The 22015-nt window shown below is 29.4% G+C and overlaps 5 protein-coding genes across 13 annotated transcripts in view; 2 read left to right on the top strand and 3 right to left on the bottom strand.

Annotated features, from left to right (window-relative positions):
* The window catches only part of LOC124951582, a 95316-nt gene extending 86449 nt beyond the window's left edge, over positions 1 to 8867 (bottom strand). For 2 of the 4 annotated variants that reach the window (XM_047500189.1, XM_047500191.1), the window contains exons 1-2: positions 8492 to 8867; positions 7089 to 7236 (exon numbers count right to left, since the gene is read on the bottom strand). In XM_047500189.1, the coding sequence (XP_047356145.1) occupies positions 7089 to 7166 (78 nt within the window). In that variant the 5' untranslated portion in view covers positions 7167 to 7236; positions 8492 to 8867. Of the gene's footprint in view, positions 1 to 2489; positions 2660 to 7088; positions 7237 to 8491 lie in introns of those variants that run through there. The other 2 variants (XM_047500193.1, XM_047500190.1) reach the window with 2 other exon arrangements.
* On the top strand, positions 7872 to 8968 carry LOC124951585 (transcription factor MafG). Of its 2 annotated transcripts, XM_047500203.1 has the most exons (3): positions 7872 to 8217; positions 8532 to 8917; positions 8950 to 8968. In XM_047500203.1, exons 1-2 carry the CDS (start codon positions 8185 to 8187, stop codon positions 8895 to 8897), a joined length of 399 nt encoding a protein of 132 aa, XP_047356159.1. In that variant the 5' UTR covers positions 7872 to 8184; the 3' UTR covers positions 8898 to 8917; positions 8950 to 8968. The 2 variants fall into 2 exon arrangements, with proteins under 2 accessions (XP_047356159.1, XP_047356158.1); XM_047500202.1 differs by lacking the exon at positions 8950 to 8968 and having other exon boundaries at positions 7893 to 8238.
* Positions 8969 to 9330: 362 nt separating this feature from the next.
* LOC124951584 (tRNA (cytosine(38)-C(5))-methyltransferase) lies at positions 9331 to 11838 on the bottom strand. The gene is made up of 2 exons (XM_047500200.1): positions 10511 to 11838; positions 9331 to 10398 (listed from the first exon to the last, which is right to left on the bottom strand). Exons 1-2 carry the CDS (start codon positions 10563 to 10565, stop codon positions 9371 to 9373), a joined length of 1083 nt encoding a protein of 360 aa, XP_047356156.1. The 5' UTR covers positions 10566 to 11838; the 3' UTR covers positions 9331 to 9370.
* A 745-nt stretch (positions 11839 to 12583) lies between these two features.
* On the top strand, positions 12584 to 18890 carry LOC124951464 (protein CLEC16A homolog). Of its 3 annotated transcripts, XM_047499897.1 has the most exons (15): positions 12584 to 13108; positions 13165 to 13293; positions 13390 to 13523; positions 13611 to 13768; positions 14009 to 14238; positions 14363 to 14555; positions 14630 to 15280; positions 15402 to 15480; positions 15567 to 15721; positions 15790 to 15951; positions 16029 to 16167; positions 16357 to 16660; positions 16724 to 16854; positions 16936 to 16988; positions 17129 to 17271. In XM_047499897.1, the coding sequence occupies exons 1-15, from the start codon at positions 13029 to 13031 to the stop codon at positions 17132 to 17134; spliced, it is 2604 nt and encodes an 867-aa protein (XP_047355853.1). In that variant the 5' UTR covers positions 12584 to 13028; the 3' UTR covers positions 17135 to 17271. The 3 variants fall into 3 exon arrangements, with proteins under 3 accessions (XP_047355853.1, XP_047355852.1, XP_047355851.1); XM_047499896.1 differs by having other exon boundaries at positions 12585 to 13108; positions 13611 to 13759; positions 16936 to 18890; XM_047499895.1 differs by having other exon boundaries at positions 12585 to 13108; positions 16936 to 18890.
* On the bottom strand, positions 17473 to 21989 carry LOC124951465 (hepatocyte growth factor-regulated tyrosine kinase substrate). Of its 3 annotated transcripts, XM_047499898.1 has the most exons (11): positions 21762 to 21989; positions 21590 to 21674; positions 21215 to 21290; positions 20937 to 21125; positions 20594 to 20868; positions 20443 to 20518; positions 20209 to 20385; positions 19749 to 20104; positions 19348 to 19661; positions 18943 to 19241; positions 17473 to 18852 (listed from the first exon to the last, which is right to left on the bottom strand). In XM_047499898.1, exons 1-11 carry the CDS (start codon positions 21793 to 21795, stop codon positions 18265 to 18267), a joined length of 2469 nt encoding a protein of 822 aa, XP_047355854.1. In that variant the 5' UTR covers positions 21796 to 21989; the 3' UTR covers positions 17473 to 18264. The 3 variants fall into 3 exon arrangements, with proteins under 3 accessions (XP_047355854.1, XP_047355855.1, XP_047355856.1); XM_047499899.1 differs by lacking the exon at positions 20937 to 21125; XM_047499900.1 differs by lacking the exons at positions 20937 to 21125; positions 21215 to 21290 and having other exon boundaries at positions 21762 to 21782.
* Positions 21990 to 22015: the final 26 nt, after the last annotated feature.

The raw sequence follows: 22015 nt of genomic DNA, 5'->3' as shown, positions 1-22015 counted from the left end.
TATTCGTATTATTAAGCAACAAAGGACCAAAATTCGATCGATTTGACCAAGACCAAGAAAATTATTGTAGATATAATTAAATTTCAATAATAAAATTTAAAATATATAAAATAATTAATAATTAATAATATATTTTATATTTTTATATATATATATATATATTTTTTTTTTCTCTATTATATTTTTCATAAGTATCACAAGATGGATAATGAACTATACAAACAAAAAATATGAAAATTATATGATTATTTAGAAGAGTATATTAATATTTTATGAATATGTTCGAATGGGTCGTCGTGATCGAAAATTAGCAAAATTATTTATGACTGACGATAAGAAATTTCCTGAAATATATTCTTAAGAGGAATATGTAATTGGTGCGTACTCCAGCCGTCATCGGCAAATTTGCTGAGTCCATTTATTACCGAGCAGACTAAAAATGCTTTCAAGCCGTCTTCGAGCGTTTGCTAAGTCACTACCGATATACGATAATGCCTATGTATATAAACGCACACTACACGCAACAAAAATTTCTATATATAAACCGCAGATGAAGCACGTCGGTTCAGCTTTATGAGATATTCTTTCTGCGAATCAACGTCACCATCGTTTTCCTTTCCCATATTTTTACATTTTTCTTTTCTTCAATATGAGATTTCACACACATGTACACAGAACGGACACACATAAATATCTATCGCTAAAATTCAAGTTTCATTCAATAAAAGCACAAAAAATAAGTGATTATCCGATAAATAGCGTCGAAAAATTTCGTTGATAATTTATCATCCTACAGCAGGAGGACCAACAAGAATGGCGACGCCAAAAAGTAACATCGAAAACATTCGAGTACTGTGACGGGTAAACAAGTCTTCTTTTTCTTCTTTTTAATTTTCTTTCTTGAAACAAATAGAGATAATTTCTGTAGAAAAACCATCTTCGTGATATAGAATCTTCTTGAGTTGGAGAATCTATTTTTCACATTTTATCTATACTTCTTTTTACATCCTTCGATCCGACGGGAAATTTCATATATTTTCTTGATGATGAAATTTTCTTTTGCTATCACAAAATATAATATCTTGTGATATTACATAAATGTTCTTTAAAACATTTTATTTAAAAAGAAAAAATAAAAAAGAAAATTTAATCGCACTGTACGAATAATCGATAAAGTCTAACGTGGATTAAAAAACGTTTATCCTAATTACGTGACGGAAAATCAACGAAGAAGACAAAATATTGAACTATTTGTATCTTATCGAGACGTCTTTTTATCGATCGTAATTACCTTCATATATTTTCCGGTAATCGGTCATACTAAATAACAATTAGCGAGCAAGCCGAATCGATTTATCTACATACCATCGATATATTAGCTAATTATCGAAAAAAATCTATGCATTGACACAGATACAATCAAAAACAAAAGAAATACTTTTGTCTGTTTTTCTATAATAGATAATATAACATGTTACACAAAAAAAAGAGAAGCTTTCTTTTCGATTTCACAATTTTACGAAAGATATTTGTTTCTTGGCAACTTTTCTGGAATATTACATATCTATGGTTTAAGTACTTTCTATTTTTATTGAATGATTATTGAAATTGGTTACAATACACATATTAAAAAAAGAAATTTCATTCTTAACTCTGCTCGATCTTTCGAGAGACAGAGAGAACAAGAGAGAAAAAGAAAGAGAGAAAGAGACAGACAGACAGACAGACGGAAAGGCAGGTGGATAGGCAGACAGGCAGGCAGACAGACAGACAGACAGACAGACAGACAGACAGACAGGCAGGCAGAGACGAAGAAAGAAAACGAATCCTTCTGTTATTGGTCGTAATAATACTGCAGTAATTAATAACGATTCCTGAAGTGTGCGGCAAAATCGTTTTTCAATTGCACATCTCTATAGCTTTGTTTTTCGAATCCGGTAAATTCGAAATTACAAGCTATACCAGCCTGTTTTTGAAGAATATATGAACGGGAGGACGATTAATTCACCGAAAACATCTATATAGAAATGAGAGAAATGAGAATATTGTACAATGTCAGTCACTTAGGATTAAAAAATAAAAGAATAATTTAACGAACGAGCCATGAGATTTTATAATTTAGGCGTCACCCCTGTAGAAATATCGTGAGAGAGATAATTCAGCAAGTAGACACCGTCTAACGACAAGTTTTGTCGGCGACAAAAACCGATAATCGCGAAAAAATCCACGGAATTCTCAAAGGAGTATTGCCTCGAGTTTATACGTCGCACGAGCATCGATCCACATAGACTTCAATCGATGATCCTTGGGTAAGTTCGTTTTGAAGCATATCCTCGCTTTCCTAGCGTCGAGCTCTTTTTCCGTCCTCTCTCGGATCCTTTCTTTTCTTTTTTTTCATCTTCCATAGCAAAAGTATAAAAAATAAAAAGAAAAAAAAAAGAAAAAAAAAGAAAAATAATGGAGAGGAGAAAAACACATGAAATACAGACCATCAGTATCGTCCGAATGAGCGATAACGGTGATCGTCTTGCATCTTCCAATAGGACTTCAAAAAAATATGATCGTTGATCGCTCCGGTGTTTTCTTTTCTATCTTCTGTCACTTTTTCTTTTCTTAATTCCTTTTATTTTCTTTTCTTCGAAAAATTCGCACGAAAGGAAGAAAACAAGATATGCTCTAAATTTTCAAAAAAAAAAAAAAAAAAAGAAAAAGAATAAATGAGATGCTGTCTTGTCGGTGAATTAAGAAGAAAAACAAAGAAAATGTTTTTATCGTCCTTTTTTTTCTTCGTTGTCGTTGTCCTTTTCGTCGTTGTTCGTGTGTGAAATGCGCGTCGCGACGTTCGGCCACCGACTGTTCACTGCAACGCGTCGAATGTCGGAGCGACGCCCGAAGACATCCGAGGACGACCGACGAAAGCAATGCGCCGCACCCCGCACAAACAACCCTCAAAGCAAAAGCAACCCCTCGTCGTATCGCTCTGAGATGACCGCTCTTCTTTTTTTCTCCTTCTTCTTCTCTCCTTCTTATTCTTCTTCTTGTTCTTCTCCTTCTTCTTCTCTTTCTTCTTCTCTTTCTTCTCTTTTTCTTGCGGTTTCTCTTTTTAACCCTTAGACTATGAACTATATATATGTATCTATACCCACTCTTTACAGCCTGGCTGATTCATCCAAGTCAGCTTTGCACCGGAAATAGATTTATTCATAGAACCGAACTTTCAAGGGCAAAATGTTATATTATCAAAAGCAGATATACTATACATATGTATTTTTTACTATACTATACATATGTATCTATGCACACATTTATCTTAGAAATGATATTTTTGTTTATTCCGAATTGGACATTTTGAAAGTACTATTATGATATAAGTCACCGTCAGTGATAATAATCTTATGAAAATTAATATAAGAAAGTAATGATTTTAAAAAATATTATTACATTCTTTATTGTACAATCTATCTGAGTGATCTATCTATTATATAAATAAACTGATATTAGATAATTTATTATTAATTTTTGTGTCATTTGATCTGATTCCCTTCAAAATGATTTTCTTAAAAAACTATCTTTCATTTCTAGCAATTCTTGCATCTCTGAAAATAATACTAGCGGACTTCAAAAGAGGATATCGGCATATATTTGGATCCTTCGAATACGGGCAGCGAGCTGTCATATGCAAAACACGCTATTGACAATTAACTCGTTTAAATGAAGAATCCTTGGAAAAAACGAACGAACGGTCTCGATGGATCGTAGGGCGTGGCTTTTGCAACGCGATAATACTCACGTTCGATCGCTTAGGAAAGAAGCCAGCAGGAAATAAGCCGGTTCAATCGGCCTCTTTTACCACACCCATCTTACAGCTGTCCGATCCTCTTCCGATCGATCGTCTATTTCTTCCTTTCATATTTCTCTAACTAAAAAATTTATGAATACAATATGTCCATCAAAATAAAATTAAAAAGAGAAATACAAATATATTACTTGAAGTATTAATGACAATTACAACAAAAACTTTTCGATTTTTATTGATCTATAGATCATTCTCACAATTGAGTGAAGTAATTTAAATATTTTATTCGATTCTTTGCCTCTTTACGATCTACCTTTCGAACTTAGATCTTTTAAGAACTTATAACTATATTTGAAAACTTTAGTCTGATCGAATAAAAAACTTTATGAAAGATCACGTATCTAAAACAATTCAGATTGGATAAAATATAAAATGGAATATATTCAGACGTAAACAATTACGAAGGATTTTACAAGAAATTCGCTTTAAAATCCAACTTTGTTCGATACGTTCGTTTCTTGTCAGGGACATTCAATAAACGTTTAGTTTGTGAGACTCGATTACTGTGTCTTTGATGTGAAACTTCAAGGTCGTTATGATGGACGTCAAATATCGTGATAATACAGCAAATATTCTCTATACACAACTCTATCCGTTAGTGAAGCGAAATTAATGAAGTCCGTTGGTACATTCGAGAGAGAACTCAAGTCGGTAGGAAGTAGTAAAGACACGCCGATCATGCGACCGCCAAGTGAAACGGATTTATATTCGTCGTACCATGCTAACGAGATAATAAAACTTACGAACGTAATGAGATATAAAAACTCGTAGATAATAAAAAAAACATTATAGTCGAATCTTTGCGAATAAGAAAAATTAAGTTATAATAAAATAAAGAAAGGATAATGTAAAGAGAAGAAAAAAAACAGGAAGAAATTATCCGACTTTTCATGTAACAAACATGAAAGAAAAAAAAAACCTGTGTTTCATAAAATCTTGTTATCTAATTATAAAAAATTTTTGTTCGTTAATGAAATATTTTTTTGAAAAAATTCGAAAAGCTAAAAATATACATAAAACAAAAGATGACATTCGTAAGATTGTTAAACGAGATTAAAGAACGATGATATTATGTGACAATAGAAATACGTGGACATTTGATTTTCCGCAATGCGACGAAAATGGACTGTTCGTTAAACGATGCCACCGACCTCAAATTCGATAGGTAACTATAATGCTTGATGCTATATACATATATATACATATATATATATATGTATATATATATATATATATATATATATATATTTATACTCTAGAGAAACTAAATCGTCATGATAAGAGTAAAAAAATATAGTATGATAAATGACTTTCTCGCAAAAAAGGAAGATAGGAATTGTACGAGAAGAAGGAAAAATAAAAAAAGAAATGGGAAGAAGAAAGAAGAAAAACACGAATAGGAAGATAAAAGACAAACGAGAAAAGTAGGAGAGCAAAGACGTGTCTATTACTAACGCCTTGACTTTACAGTGTAGTCCCTCTAAAACGAACGAGCAGAAATGCATTAATAAACATGAGAGCGAATGAATGGAATGCTTATAACACAACAAGCGTTGTATTAAAGGAAACGAGTGAAAAGAAGAGATCAGACGTAGTGGCTTGAAGCTAACGTTTGCCATGTAAGTACATTATATATATGTTAGAAAAAACAAACAAGGATAAATACTTTCATAAAACAACGTATTGTATTACGTTATGTTATTAAATTATTTGAAGATTATAAGGATTAAAATAAAAATGATAATTTTAATTTAAAAATAAGAATAGACAAAAATGTAGAAGACGTAAATGAAGGAACAAAGGATGAAGAAAATAATATAAAATAAATATACGACTTCCTGAAAAATTCATTCAAAGTATAAAATATATTTTTTATCTCTTTCTCTTTCTCTCAACAGATGATATAACGCACATTGATCCATACTATATCTCAACGAAGTAATCAGAATGTACCACGAGTTTATACGATAGTTCATTGCGAACGAGTTAACTTTATGCATCGTACCTTTGGCATTTACCCTGTACATCCTACAAGTCTCCGTTTAATTATAGCTGATGCGTGAGAAATGTCTCCCAGCGGATAACGAGTAAGCTAGTTGTGTGTCAAGTCCGACACCTCTTGCATATTTCCAAATGGTTAACGCGAAATGAAATTTCGTTATGTCAAATTTTCGAACGATGAACCAGGGGCATCCTACGAATATATTAAAATGCCAACAGTTCGAATATAAAAAACGAACAATTCAATTGTATATATAAATTTATTACATACGTACACATAGACTCGTTCGTTAAAGAAGCACGGACATATTTATGTCGATTCGGTTAATAGCATCTATCGATATAATATAACGTACTACGGATAGTTTCACGAGCTATACGCATCATATATTTCTAATGATAGCTTTTAGTATCCTAATGTATAATTACGTATATATCATACGTCGAATATCGCATTCCTTGGCTCGATGAAACGTGTTTTACCATAAATTGATAACGACACGATGTTAATATGCTTATTTGATAGAAAAAAAAAATTATTTTCGAACAAATTTTTCGATATTAACCGACCGTGAGAAAAGAAAAACGATAACCTTCTCTCTTCCTCTCTCTCTATTTTTATCGATCATTTCGTTCTAAGAAGAACATCATTTTCGGCTAATCGCATCCAAGAACCAACTTGTCGTAAGAACGACGAACGGATAACTCATTTTAAGAACTTCGTCATCATCGTCGTAGTCGTCGTCGTCGTTTTCGTTTCTTGGCTTCCTCGACGAGACTACTTTTTCTCGCTAAATATAATAGTTATTGCCGACTACGACGAAAACTCCTTTAGGAAATACGATAAAAGAATATTTCTACCTTTGAACCTTGTCTACAGAACGATTACCAGAAAATATAACATTAATAACGAAAAAGGTAAAACGAATAACTTTGTTTCCAAGTTATATAAAAGACAAAAGGACAAGAAATTTTTCTACGCAAATTCATTAACATTTATGAAATAAAATGAATAAGCGAAAAATTGAATTCAAAATATTCCATCCGTTTAAATTCTCCTCGTTTTTTTTCTTTTCTTTTTATATTTTCGAACTTATTTTAAAGTTATTTCGTCGAATAATGAGACGTATAAAATAATTTGTTAACAATTTGTTTCTCTCGATAGTACGTCTAATGATAAGATTGAAAATAGAAGTTAATTAGTATAAAAATTAATATGACCATACTCTACCTTCTTTTTCTTCTTATTCGTTCTTGCAAGCATCGTCTTCTCCACCTTTTCCTCTTTCTTCTCATCTTCACCATACATTTTTCTTCTCTTCTTGCCATTTTCTCGGCTATTGAGTTACTACGGGAAGATAATGGCTACTATCGGGGATCTAAAAAGAGAAAAAAGTTAGTCAATATTATTGTGACACCGATACTTTTATTTTTTTATTGCTACACGAGATAAAAACTCTAGAATAGAAGCCATCTAGCTTGGATGTCCAAATATTCGTAAGTTAATTAAAACATAACTAAGTCGAGTAAAATAATAATAATATAATGCATAAGAAAAAAAGAAAAACGCAAAATGTATTTTCTATAATCTTATTCGCTTTAATCTACTTTTATCTTAACTTCTTATGACAATTTTAAGAACAATATTTTAAATGCACATACATATGTATGTATATTTATATGTTTAAAAAGCAAAGATGATTTGTATGCTTTCTTTAATATTATTCGTAATATTATTCCACTTAAAGGACATTTATTCAGATAATTTTATACCGTAAAAATTATTTAAGCAATAAGTTTTATATTACTTATTTATATTAATACTAATATCTACAGTAAATTGTTTCTGCAAAAAAAAAAAAATTGATTAAAAATACCATTTTATTAAAATAACATTACATTTCAGCGGAATACGTGGTAAATACTAATCCGAAATCGAAGTATACTATCTAACAAGTGTACTTTTACCTTAACAGATGGCGTTACTATACCCAAATGAATGAAATGCATGAAATTATTGTACCAATATAAATATGTAAAAAAAAACAGCCTTAAAAGTATTTTTACACAGTTTAAAGAAATCGTTCTATAAAAAGCCTTATATTTTAATTGTGTACATAAATAAAATTATATTATAAATTATATTATTTAAGAAAATTCGATGTTTTCAGAATGATATATATGATAATGTCTATCATGGCTGCTACCGTCGTCGTTTCGTGTTCTAGAATGACTAGGCAAATTGATCGAGAAACCACAGAAGGCTGGAGAAAACGTTCTATTTTTTGTTCGCTTTACGTTGGAACGTGAATATTTTTAGGTAAAAAATGGCTATGGACGGAAAGCGATCTATAAAGATGGTACGTCGGCAACTATCACACGTGAGCAAAATGTCTTTCATTATTACCGATCGTGTTTATTTTGATAAATGTACGTTACTATAACATTATGAATAATACGTCTGCGATAATATGTTGTAGCGATATCATCTACAAATTGCAATAAAAATTAGTAAAATATTATTGTTTTTAAATAAAATAGATGAAAAATAAATGTAAAATTTACTATATTATTCTGTAATGAATTTATTTTATATTTTTATTTTATTAGTGTAATCTCTATTATCTGACTTACTTATTTATCTTGTTTATTATATTTTCTTGTTTTTGTATAGGATCCCCTTTCACCAGGACCATGTTTGGATATCAGTGATGATGAACTCGTTACAATATCTGTCAGAGATTTGAATAGACAATTGAAATTGCGTGGATTGTCGAGAGAAGAAATAGTACGAATGAAGCAAAGAAGAAGAACTTTAAAAAACAGAGGTTATGCAGCCAGTTGCCGTATAAAACGCATAGAACAGAAAGATGAGCTAGAATCAGAAAAGACTCAGGAATATCGTGATATGGAAGCAATGCAGGAGGACAATAATCGTATGAGGGAAGAAATAGAATCTTGGCATTCCAAATATCAGGCACTCAAAAAATTTGCTGCAGAAAAAAAAATTCATATTCCATCTGAATTAGAAATCATATAAATCTTAAACAATACTAAACAATATATATATATATATATATATATATATATATATATATATATATATAAGTACATATAACTAGTTTTTGTAAATATAATGTATAACTTCTAAATATAATAGAAATTCATATACTCATCATGATATGATCACCAATAAATAATTAAAACAAATCTTTATTATTGGAAAAACTTCAATTTAGTATCTGTATTGAAATAATTTATGTGCGTGTTATAATAAAGAAAATAGTTTATTAAATTGTCTATCAAATTTTTAAAAATATTATAAGTACTTATTATTTATATTATTTATATGGTACATAATTTTATATCTCTTACATATGTACTTTTCGTAGTACATTAAGTATATCAACAATTCTATAATGCATTTATTAACTTTGAATATAAAATTGTTATAATAAAGTTGAAAATTTATATAATTTGTAACTCACAAATACTTTTATTTAAATAAATATCTCATATATTCTCATTCTCTTTAGTACATAATAAAAATATTAATTTGCTAACTACATCAACATTAATTGAATTACCTAATAATCTGTATTTTTGTTTAATTGTTGTACTATTTGGAAATGTAAAATCTTCTGGAAAACACATTAACCTAGACACTTCTTTTGGTGTAAAATATCTTAACTTCAAAGATAAAAAAAGTTGTAATTGATCTTCTGAATATTTTTCATATTTGGTTGATTCAATAAGTCTTTTTTGTACTATTTCTTCTGAAAATGGACAATATACAGAACCTGTACCTTCAATGTAGTGTCCATAAGCTTTTGTAAAACAGCAAGATCCAAAATTTTCTGCTGTTCTTATATCTAACAGTGTAGCTCGTTTCTGTAGAATATTTCTAGGAATTAAGTATAATGATTCTTCACAAGTTTCTAAAATATGTTTTAATTTATAACAGATAATACCGCATTCCATATTATCTACATGATCTTTTTCTATAAGCAGTTTATGTTTACTTTGTGGAAGAAGTGTCATTAATCTTTGAGAAAGGCTATGGTCTAATACAGAATCATCGAAACAAAATTTTAAACCTTTTTTCTTAGCAAGCAAATAATATCTATGCCTGGTATTTGGAATACCAAATTGATTTGGACTTAAAATTAATTCCTTATAATTAAAATTGCAATTTTTAAGGCACTTCAGTAATTCTATTCTTGTTTCTGAGTTTTCGAATCCCTTCACATTCTCCAATAATATATACTTCAAAGATGAAATTTTTGGTATAATTTGTAAAAGATGAAACAGTGAACACGATCTGTTATCTAATTTGTCCTTTTGCAATCCTACTCTAGTAAATGGTTGACAAGGAGGACTCATAAGTATCATATTTATATTTAGATTTATAATTTCCTCTTCACTTATAGATTCAATGTTGCGGTTCATGAGTAAGACTTCTGGAAAATTATGTTTATATACATTATTGGCAATAGGATTTATATCCACTGCACCAATAACATTTCCAACCACTCCACTTTCTAGAAAATAACATGATAATGAAGACTTTTAACAAATATTAAATCCATACAAATTTTGTAATGTCTTTTTGGTGCAATTAATATATATGTATAAGATTTAAATTAAATGTACCTCGAAAGGCATAATGCATTCCGCCAATACCGCTATATAGTTCCAATATTCGCATTATAAATGATTCAAAAAAATATTTTCTTTTAAAGAAAAAATATTATATACACTTAAAAAGACACATTCGTTACAGTATAAATAATACACGAATTGATTTAAATGTACATAACCTCATAGTGAAAAGTGCAACAAGGTAACTATGTTTTGATTGGTTACCTATTTACCCGCCGTGATCACATAATTTTCGAATATAATAACATTATTATAATGGAGAAATGAATATAGATAATAGAATATAAATAATGAATGAATATAAAATGGTATTTTTTCGATAACAGTTTATATATAAAAATAAAGCTTTTCATCTTGTTCACCAAAATTTTTCAAGAATTATATCTGAACTAAATGCCGTAAATGCTATTTTCGACATTTATCGTTAAAAAAAAAATTTCTTATATTAGATCCCTGGAGCTTTGTAGCACAAAAAAGAAACATCTACCTTTATTACTAATTTTCTTATAAACGCGATAGAATGATATATAGTTTGTTTTCGTGAAATAGCCGATTGCTTGCTTGTTTTGTATGCGTTAATCGATGCTCAAATTTTCTAAGTCATTTCAAACGCAAGAAAATGCGTTTCGCCATACTTAAAAACAGGCCATTGTATTATTCAGGCATTTTAATGAATTTTCGACTGATGAATTTATGATAAAAATAAGAAAATAAAGATTCAGTCGTCCATGCTAATAAGTCTTAAGAATAATTTTCATAATTATTTAAACAATCTTATTATACATATTTAAACAATTAAATGTTATATATATGAAACATAATATATATTATATTTAAACAATAGTACGTTCGCATAAACATATTATACGCGGATGCGAATAAGTCATACCGTAGACTTCGTTTTATTTTTCGAAATTCAAAAAGCATGGACGATCGTGTTTTGTAGTGATTGAAACTTTTAATGTTATGACGGTCTTGCTATCCGTAAGTGGAAAGCAAGTCACTTCGAGTTAACGTTAGGAGCCAGAATTTTCAATAAGTGGCATGTCAATCTGATATCGCGGGTTTTAAAGTAGAGTCACCGCTAGCCTGTAGGTTTCCAGATGCAGCAATCTGCACGTGGCGAGATCTGGGTCGATATTGCTACTTATTGAATTTCGATTTAATGCAAGTGCTACTGGACGAATGGCTGCATATTTCAATGTATTTTCAAATTCCCTTTAATCCAATTCTAATTAAACATTAAAGCATTAACATTGTACATTGCTAATAATATTTCCACAAATAAGTAAAATTCTATGGACAAATATTAAATATATAAATTTGCAACTAAAATTAAGATTTTGTTGATTATTTGGTCTAAAATAATAATTAATGAATATATATTTATATTAATATATAACATATATATATTAATTATAATATATATTATAAATAAGAATACATAATATAATATATTATATATTGTTTTTATAAAAATTAAAACATTAATTCTGTCTATTGCTAGCATTGTCTATGAAATAAAACTCCAAGCACTATTCTTTTTTCGTAGTTTCTGCTATAAGAGAAACTTTATATAATATTATTATTATCACTATGGTAATGATATATAATATAATAATATGATAATGAGAATAGTGATAAGAAGAAGAAGTAGAAAAAGAAATACATTTATCATATAAAATAATATTTAATATATAAGTATTTACTAATTTTCATATCAATTATATTTATTATTTTTTATGCATTTATATCATAAAATAAATACAGCGTACCTGTGCTGCATCATATTTATCATGGATTATTACACAGACATATTACACACATTAAAGAAGGATATTAATGTGAAAGAATGAAAATCGTGAGTTCATAGCCTACTAAATTATCTATTCTAACTCAAACTAACCCGATCGTTATGTTATGCGTAAGAGTATAAGCTATTCAAGCTTATAGACTGATATGATAGTGCATGAAAGTGGAGTGTTCTCTGCTTGTGCATGTAGTTCATATTTTGTCCATACCTGTCGCTGAAGTCACACACTTTTCGACCGAAAGGTGATGAATTGCCTTAAAGAGATAACCTGACTTGAGATGTATATACAACACGCCAGTTCATAGTTCGTAATTTAACGTAGAACTGCGTCGCGTGTTGTGTTGATTAAAATATTACAAATTTATCGTAATAAACTTCGTTGTAATTTGTACAATGTATAAACTTGAAATATATGATGATATGTGACGACATTTGAAGTAAGATCAGTAATTAGGCCAAAATATATTGCAAAAGAGAAATTCTTCGATAGATAATAACCTTTATTTTAAAACAATGTAATATGTTTTATGACGCATCTTTGAAATAATCCGTATATTTAGACATATTTGACACATATAAATCATCAAATCTCACATAATTTATCTAAACGACATGAAGTAATATTTACAAGAAATTAAATTAAACTAAAATCAAACATGAATACATTGTGAAGCATACTCAATTAAGTTTATACATATGAAAATGTTTCGAAGTCGTAGTTGGTTTGGAGGAGGCCTTTGGAAGCCAAAAAATCCACATTCATTAGAGCACCTTAAGTATGTACATTTATTTCAATTTTTTATTATGATTTTAAATATTATGTTATGCTTAGGTACCTGTACAATGTTCTGTCGAAGAATCAAACAGTTTCTGAAAATAATAGAGGTTTATTAGTAGAAACCCTTCGTTCAATAGCTGAAATTTTAATATGGGGTGACCAAAACGATAGTAGCGTCTTTGAGTAAGTAATATTACTTATTATTTAATCTAACATTCTGTTCCATCTTTGAATTTAACCAAAATATGATGAATAATAATTTTTGTACATTTTTCACAGCTTCTTTTTAGAAAAGAACATGCTTTCATTCTTCTTGCGTATAATGAAGCAGAAATGTGGAAGTTATGTATGTGTTCAATTACTTCAGACGCTCAATATCTTATTTGAAAATATACGCAATGAAACATCTTTATGTAAGTTATATTTTATGTAAACTATTTTTTTTTAATTGTTTATTTTGTTTTCATAATATGTATTATATATTTGAAAAATATTTGTAGACTACCTACTAAGTAATAACCATGTAAATAGTATTATTGTGCACAAATTTGACTTCAGTGATGAGGAGGTAATGGCATATTACATCAGTTTCTTAAAAACCTTAAGCTTGAAGTTAAATACTCATACCATCCATTTCTTCTATAACGAGGTAAACGAGGTATACGTAATAAACCTATATGTTTCTTATTTCACTTTTTATCTAATATTATATATGCCTAATTTTTTCATTATTATTTTAAGAAATTCATTCTAATAAGTAATTAAAATTTGAAATAAATGTTTGTGTGTACGAAATATATACTTTACTTTTGTTATTTTGCACAATTTGAATCACATTTATCACACAAACATTATGTTTTATATATAAGAATACTTTGTAATTTAACATTTTTATCAGCATACCAATGATTTTCCTCTATATACGGAAGCCATTAAGTTTTTCAATCATTCAGAGGGTATGGTTCGTATAGCAGTAAGAACTTTGACTTTAAATGTATATCGTGTGGAAGATGTGTCTATGTTGGCATTTATAAGAGATCGCACAGCAGCACCTTATTTTAGTAATCTTGTATGGTTTATTGGTAATCATATTATAGAATTGGATACGTGTGTCCGAAATGATGCAGAGTAAGTTTTATTGCAACATTTCATATTTTCGTATTACTACTACGAATGAACAAAATAAATAAATAAATATATTATTATTATTATTATTATTATTATTATTATTATTATTATTATTATGTTATAGTCATCAAAGTCAAAATAGATTATCAGATTTAGTGGCAGAACACTTGGATCATTTGCATTATTTAAATGATATACTTTGCTTAAATATACCCGACCTTAACAAAGTACTTTCAGAACATCTGTTGCATAAATTATTAGTTCCACTATATGTATATTCGTTAATGAAACAAAAAGATCTTATTTGTCAAAATCAGGTAAATTATATCATCTATAATATCTTACAATAATATTAATAGATCTTTAATATTAATAATTTTTTAATTGTTAGGATGAAAGAAAATATGTCAGTGTGGTTGTGGCATTATTTTTACTTTCTCAAGTATTTTTGATTGTTTCTCACGGACCTCTTATATATACTTTAGCAGCTGTGATATTTAAATCTGATTTGAATATGATTCAGATAGGAGTACGAAAAGTGATTGAAACATTTAGCGATATATCATCAAATAAATCAGTCGAATTTTCACAGCCAAAAGAAACATTAGAAAAATCCTTAGAAAATCTAAGTGAATCATTAACCATTTCAGAAAGTCTTAATGATGATGATGATAATAATGTAGAATTTACAAGTGAGACTGGAGAAACTATAGATGAAAAATTACAAGATTTAAATAAACCTAGCACATCACGTATTCATGTGTTGCCCTGTGATACATCTATTAAGAGCTCTGAACAATTAGATATGAATATTCCGACTGAAGAACTAGAAGACATAAAACATTTGAATGTTACTGATGAAGAAAAAGAACGTTTGGCACTAGAAAGCCCATTAACACAGAGTCAAATACAACATAATGCTCTTGAACTATTATCAAACAAACCATTTTTAGAAACTATACTGAATTCCTTATTTTGTACAGAAAATGATTATGCTGCATTATTTGGACTGTGCTTACTTTATGCACTAGCCAATAATCAGGTAATGGATAAATAAATACAGAATAATAATAATAAATATAAATTTTATGTAGTAATTTAGTAATTTTATTTATAAGGGTATAAATCGTGAAACAATGAATTTAATTTTATCTCCTTCACAGAATGCAGAAACAAAGAATTGGTACAATGATATATTAATAGATAGACTAATTCACATAATCACTCTAAGCTGTCAAATAAGTGAGTTATACAATCAAATACAATTACTAATTAAAATAAGTATCTATTTCTATGATATTAATAAATAGAAATTCTTTTATTGTTAGATGCTAAAGTGAGACTTGTTACATTAGAATTAACAATCAAATTATTGACACAGTTAGTTTTGTCAGAAGGACAAAGTCTTCTAAAAGATTCGCATTTAGCAGCAATTGAAGCAGCAAAAGAACAAAGTACAGCACTTTTAAGAAATTTTTATAAGGTATGTGATCAAACATGGACATATTACATTTATGAAATTACTGAAATTTCTTTCATAACATTTATTAGAATGAAGAGATATTCTTGGATATGTTTGAGGATGAATATAACGAAATTCAAAAAAGACCCTTAAATGTCGAATGGTTGATGATGGACAGTAACATTTTGTTACCTCCTACGGGTACCCCAATGACTGGTATTGAATTTAGCAAACGATTACCATGTGGTGAAGTAAGTATTCTCCTAAATTGAAAATTTATATAAAACAATTTCGATATTTATACTGTATAATAATTATATTTATGTAGGAGGAAAGAGCGCGTCGTGCGATTAGAGTATTTTTTTTAATTCGGGAATTATCTTTCACTATTAATATGGAAGAAGAAACACAGTTACCCTTAACAAATCCAGATAAATGTGTAGAAGTTACCAACAAGCTTGATCTAAGTAAAAGTTATTTGTTTTCTTTGAACAAATTAGTATCTTTTAATAGTAGTATCTGAAAATAAAATAAATGATTGCTTTATGTAATAATTAGAAAAAAGATAAATATCTATATGGCATTAATATTGGTAAACAATTAAAATATATTTTTGTGATTCATAAAACATGTTTTAATTCTGATAACTGTTACAGATAACAGTGACTTAATATCATGTACAGTTATATGGAAAGATGGACAAAAAATCCATTGGTTTTTGGTCGTTGATGTAACACAATTAATTCTAGTTGAACCTGATACTACCAGGCTTGGGTGGGGCGTAGCAAAATTAGTAGCCTTTTTACAGGATATTGAAGTAGCAGGTGACAAGGACGATTCTAGATGTTTGAATTTAACTATATACAAGCCTTTGAGTAATAGCACAGGCAATAGAGTTCCGTTACTATCAACTAAATTTATATTCAGTGACCACATTAGATGTATGGCCGCAAAACAAAGGTATTATATAAAATAGTTTATATCTACATAAAAAACGTATTACGAAATTCTTTTATGATATAGGTTAACCAAAGGTAAAATAAAAGTACGACAAAAAAAGATAAATCAAATTGCTCGATTATTGGATATACCAACAAGTATACCTCATTCGTCTACTCCTCCAAACTATGCTTTACGTAATATGCGACATGACCGTAAGCAAATCATTATATGATCATTAAATTTTATTATTCGCAATATATAACATATAATATTTTTAATATTAATTATTTTAGGTATTCTTGGACGTGGACAAAGGCAGAAGGATCAATCAAGACCAATGTTTACGGTAAATAAAGTTCCAGGATTCGCTGCACAAATGCGCAGGGAACAGGTTCTTAGACCTGTTCTTGGTCTTCCATCAACTAGTTGTAAGCGTGTTGATAATAACTCTAATGAGAAGATTCATGAAAATGGTTTACGATCTAGAGATAGTTCTCCAAAAATGCCACGTCCACGTAGCGAAGAAATACCTCTTGAGGATATGCGTAATCGTAAAACATCTTTAACGTCTAATGGAGCAAGTGCATCTCATATATGTTTAGAGAAGAAAGATAGTTGCAATCCTGGTAGTTCAACTAATAGTGAATCTTCATCTATAATTAGAAAACGTTCCGAAGAAACATCGTTTACTTCTCCTCAAAATAAAGAAATTAAACCACGTAGAAAGGGTCAAGTGGAGACAGTATGATTATATAAGAATAGAATTATTTTTAAAAATTGGAAAAAGGAAAATTTTTGTTAGGAAGTTAATGAAAGAAGAAAAATGTATATACATTTTTGAAATAGAAACAAAATCCTCAATCAATTTAATCTGTAACTATTTGTATGTCGTTCGAAATTTTCCAAACTATGTTTTTTCACAGTATTTGGTAACTGATATTACAAGTAATTACTACTGCCTCTTGTGTAATTACATACTTTACCATTTGCAGTTACAAAATGAACACTTGTATAAAAAATAGTACATTCGCGTTAAATTTTAATAAATGAATATATCGTGATAAATATTTCTGTTACGTAATTACATATTTTGTAGATACGTTTTATTCTTTATACAAATATCATATTTATTGTTTTTTTAAATGTGGACATTACTTCATTAGTACATAAATTCTTGAATAATGTTTCTCATAATGATTTAATGTATATATGTTTTTTAATCTAGAATAAAAGTAATTTAAATTATCTATATAAAATATTATTTGTGTATTAAACATGCTTTGCATTCAATATTTATAAGACTTCTGTAATATTTTAAAGTGCAATGGTATTTTTTTTACTTTTAAAATAATGTGGGAAATTTTAGTACTTATTAACATTATTATCATAATTTAATTTTTCCTTTTCTACAGGTATTACATCTATTTCCAACGTATATAGTATCACTTTCTTGTAAATTATATTAAATTTGGTATTAAAAACGGAAATTGAATATTGTAAATAAATATATTTAAGAAGGATACTAGAATAATGTTCTAATTTCAGAGTAAGCTTTAAGAAACTGTAAATTCTCTTAAATGCATCTGTAATAATGGTATAACCTCATGTCCATTTGGACTATTTTAGTCAAAAGAAATTAATTCAGCTGTTTCAGGCTTTGATTCTTCCTTTGCTGGAGTACTTTCTGCTGCTGGTGGAGCTGAATTTTGTGAAAATGTAAATGGTTGGCCTTGGGTAGCAGAAATTTGTGTCATTCCTTGCATATTTAAATTAGGTCCTGTAGGACCTTGTAGAGATTGATTTGATGGAACCATTCCAGTACCACCTCCACCAGAAACTTGTATAGTAGTTGTTCTTTGAGGTGGAATAATAGTAGAAACATGCTGTTGTACTGGAGCCCCTTGTGGAATAGGTATACCAATAGGTTGTGGTCCAATTTGTGATGGAAGTACAACTTGTCCAGGTGGTGCGTGCGTCGCTGGAACTATTTGCCTTGGTGGTGGGGGAGCTATATTAGTAGGTGGTACAGATTGAGCTATACCTATCTGATTTGGTAGACCCGATATTTGTGAATTGTGAGGTCCTTGTGGCATGTGGCTTGACGGTACTTGTGTCACTGGAATATGACTAGCAGTACCTTGTTGAGCAGGACCTATCTGATGACCAGTTGGTTGCTGAAGTTGTGTTATAGGATTTGTCACTTGAGGCATCTATAATAAAAAAGATAATAAAAAGCTTTTAAATTATATAACTCTTTGTCATTTACTTTGGAAACATGAAATTATTGTTTGTATACTTACCATTGCAGTATTTGTAATTACAACTCTACCTACGTTTTCCCGCGATTGAACTGCTGGATCAGTTGCAGCTGATTCTTGATTTGTCATTGTACCTATTATATGAGGGGGTAGAGAACTCATTGGTGGCATGTTATAACCTTGCATAGGATATTGCCCCATTGAATGCTGTCCATACATATAAACACCCTGATCTGTTGGAGACATAGGATTATAATTTGATCCAGGTCCTTGATATTGCATTTGACGAACTGGAGATCCTTGTGAATGACCCATATATCCTGGCATAGCTTGATAACCACCTAAACAAAAGAAGAGAAAGTTAATACATAATATACTGAAGGACGTAATTAAAAACGAATCAAATAATTTCGATTTTTATAAAGCAAACAATTTAATAAGATTTACTCATTATATATTGTTGTTTTTGTTGCTCTTGTCTCATTTGCATTTCTCTTTCTTGTTCTTGAATTTTTTGTAAAGCTAATTGTCGTTGATACTGTAAATAATCCTGTTTCTTTTTTCGCATAATTGCTAATTTCTGTGCCATTAACATCTGTCGTTGCCTTTCTGCTTCCTCCGCTTGTCTACGCAATTTCTCTCTATGCTCATCTCGTAAAGCATCTAAAGCAGCTCTGGCATCTTTAATTTGTGTTAACTTGTCCTGTAGACCTTCATAATATACTCTACTATCATCTTGCTCTTGAATATATGTTAATAATCTATCGAATAAAGTTATGCATTAATTATGAATAATAACAAATAAATTTTTTAAATCTTTAAAAGTTCATATTTTTTGTATAAAATACCTTGAATGCATACGTGTAATATTTAGAAATAAATTTTGTACAGAACTGTCAGAAGTAATAGGTCTTCCTCTAGAAGAATTACTTTTCATTCTATTTACAAAAATTTCTACTTGAGATCTTAAAGCACTGACAAACTCTTCCATTTCTATATCAACTTCTCCATTTTGCTGTTTTGCAATGACAATTTTCTGAGGCATGGGACTGCTTATATTAGGTGCAGAAGGACTGGTTACATCTGTTCTTCCACTATGCTCTTCTATTGCTGTTTGTCTTTGCTCCCAATATCTACGATTTAAATATTTTGCAAGTTCAGGGTCAATTTCCTCTTCATCCTGAATTCGCGATGGACTTGGTCCCTACAAAATGAATATATCAAATAAAACTATCAATAAAATAAACATATGGTACGTTTATATGTATTCAAAATATAATATGATGGTTAATAACTGTAATAACTAACAGGAGATGGGGGAGGTGAATATGTTGTTTTAGATACAGAAACGGCATTAGATTTCAGAGCATTCGTTGCTCGTTTCTTTTCTCTCTCTTTTTGTTCTGCTTCACTTTGACTTAAAGCTATAGCCAATTGCAGATCTTCTTCTTCACGAATTTCGTCCTCTGTTTTTCTAGGAGGAACCTAAGAATACTTGTATATTAATTTAAACGAAATAATTTACTTTTCTTTTTTTCTTACCTGTTGTTGTTGAGCCAAAGAACTGCTCAAATATTCAGCTGGTAAATCAGTTTCTTTTGTTTGGGTAGTAGAAGGCCTAAAGATATAAAATATTATATTATAAAAATAATATAATAACAAAAATTATATATTCAGAAAGAATTGTACTAACTTATTAACTTGTTCAAAACATGCTTCACATACTCTAACTTCTTTTTCAAATCCAATTTTAGGTAATGTAGATACTTTACTCGAGCAATGACCACAAAATACTTGACCACAGGCTCTGCAATGGTGTTTTCGTTGAAGAAAGGTAAATGTTATACGACAACGATGACAAACATCACCATTTGTCCACTCAGGAGCAGTATCAGCCATGAACATTGCGTCGCTTTCTTGTAAAGTAGGGAATATATGACCTTCACTTTTCATAATATTTAATGTATCCTAGAAATATAAAAGTGATATTTTCATTCAATATACCATGAACATTATTATATAAAATAAAATCTTACCTGCACTGCCCTATACTTAGGAATATTTCGAAATGCATATGCCCAAGCTTGTATTAATTCAAATATTTTCTGTCTAACATGTTCATGAGTTGATGATTTTACTAATTCTTTAAGTTGTTCCATATATTGTTTAGTAGCGATTTCATCATGGATACGTGATCCACAATTTTTAACGCAAGATTCTAATACCTATCCAATAATACGTGATACGATATTAACAGAAAATTGTAAAAGACAATAAATGATACAATAAATATATTTCGAAGATTTTAACTTACTAGCAGAGCGTATGAAGCTACATGTGGATTAGGATTGGTTAGTTTCTTTTTTATAGCAGCAAGTGCTTGCTTTGGCCTGTAAATAAAATAGAATACTAAATACTTTTAATGAAATAATGATATTTGAAGTAAATACAATATGGCCGCATTAATAGCAAACTATGGGAGAAGATAATTGGCTTATCATTAGTCAGAAATGTATGACTAATTCAGGTTCCTACATACGTATGATGAATATATATATACATAAAAATATAGATATATATTATGTATATGTAACAGTTACACATATACACATACGCGCTGAATATTATTTAAGTTTATACAGGTTAACTTTGTTATATTAGGAATACTAAATATGTAAAATTTACTTACTGAACATCATTTTGCCGTATAAGATCGGAAATTTGTAAAATTGTAGGCCAGTCAGGTTCAAGCTGTAAGTGACTTGTGGCTTTATCTGTAGTTAAATAACAAAAAAATAATTATAAACGAACGATGTCCGACATTTTGTGAGTATTAATGGAACAAAAGAAGTGGAATTTACCCAACAGTCTGTCGAAATTTGTAGTACGAAACATAGTGCACTTTTCAAGGATTACTTTTCTTTGCCTAAACTAATTTTTGTGTTATTTTCTTTCAATATAAACTTTATCACTAACTGCACAATAGCTACAATCAGTTTTGATAATAACTTTGCTTTCGAACACTTCTTCACAGTTTCTTCAGTATATGAGGATCCCAAAGCTTAATGTAAAAGATTGCCTACGACTTTAATTTTGTACCTAGAAAGTTAGGAGG

This window comes from Vespa velutina, chromosome 9 (assembly GCF_912470025.1).
Source record: "Vespa velutina chromosome 9, iVesVel2.1, whole genome shotgun sequence".
In the NCBI taxonomy this organism is placed as follows: Eukaryota; Metazoa; Arthropoda; class Insecta; order Hymenoptera; family Vespidae; genus Vespa; species Vespa velutina.
Note: the sequence above shows the minus strand (reverse complement) of the source record. Positions and strands in the feature narration are given on the sequence as shown.

Bases quoted from the DNA above. Each gene is read 5' to 3' on its own strand.
- LOC124951464 (XM_047499895.1), top strand. From the start codon at position 13,029: ATGAAAATGTTTCGAAGTCGTAGTTGGTTTGGAGGAGGCCTTTGGAAG. The intron at 13,294-13,389 runs GTAAGTAATATT...CATTTTTCACAG, and splicing joins AACGATAGTAGCGTCTTTGA to CTTCTTTTTAGAAAAGAACA. The intron at 13,524-13,610 runs GTAAGTTATATT...AAATATTTGTAG, and splicing joins ACGCAATGAAACATCTTTAT to ACTACCTACTAAGTAATAAC.
- LOC124951585 (XM_047500202.1), top strand. From the start codon at position 8,185: ATGGCTATGGACGGAAAGCGATCTATAAAGATGGTACGTCGGCAACTA. The intron at 8,239-8,531 runs GTGAGCAAAATG...GTTTTTGTATAG, and splicing joins TACGTCGGCAACTATCACAC to GATCCCCTTTCACCAGGACC.
- LOC124951584 (XM_047500200.1), bottom strand. From the start codon at position 10,565: ATGCGAATATTGGAACTATATAGCGGTATTGGCGGAATGCATTATGCC. The intron at 10,399-10,510 runs GTACATTTAATT...GTTATTTTCTAG, and splicing joins AATGCATTATGCCTTTCGAG to AAAGTGGAGTGGTTGGAAAT.
- LOC124951465 (XM_047499898.1), bottom strand. From the start codon at position 21,795: ATGTTTCGTACTACAAATTTCGACAGACTGTTGG. The intron at 21,675-21,761 runs GTAAATTCCACT...ATTTAACTACAG, and splicing joins AAATTTCGACAGACTGTTGG to ATAAAGCCACAAGTCACTTA. The intron at 21,291-21,589 runs GTAAGTAAATTT...TTTTATTTACAG, and splicing joins ATACGGCAAAATGATGTTCA to GCCAAAGCAAGCACTTGCTG.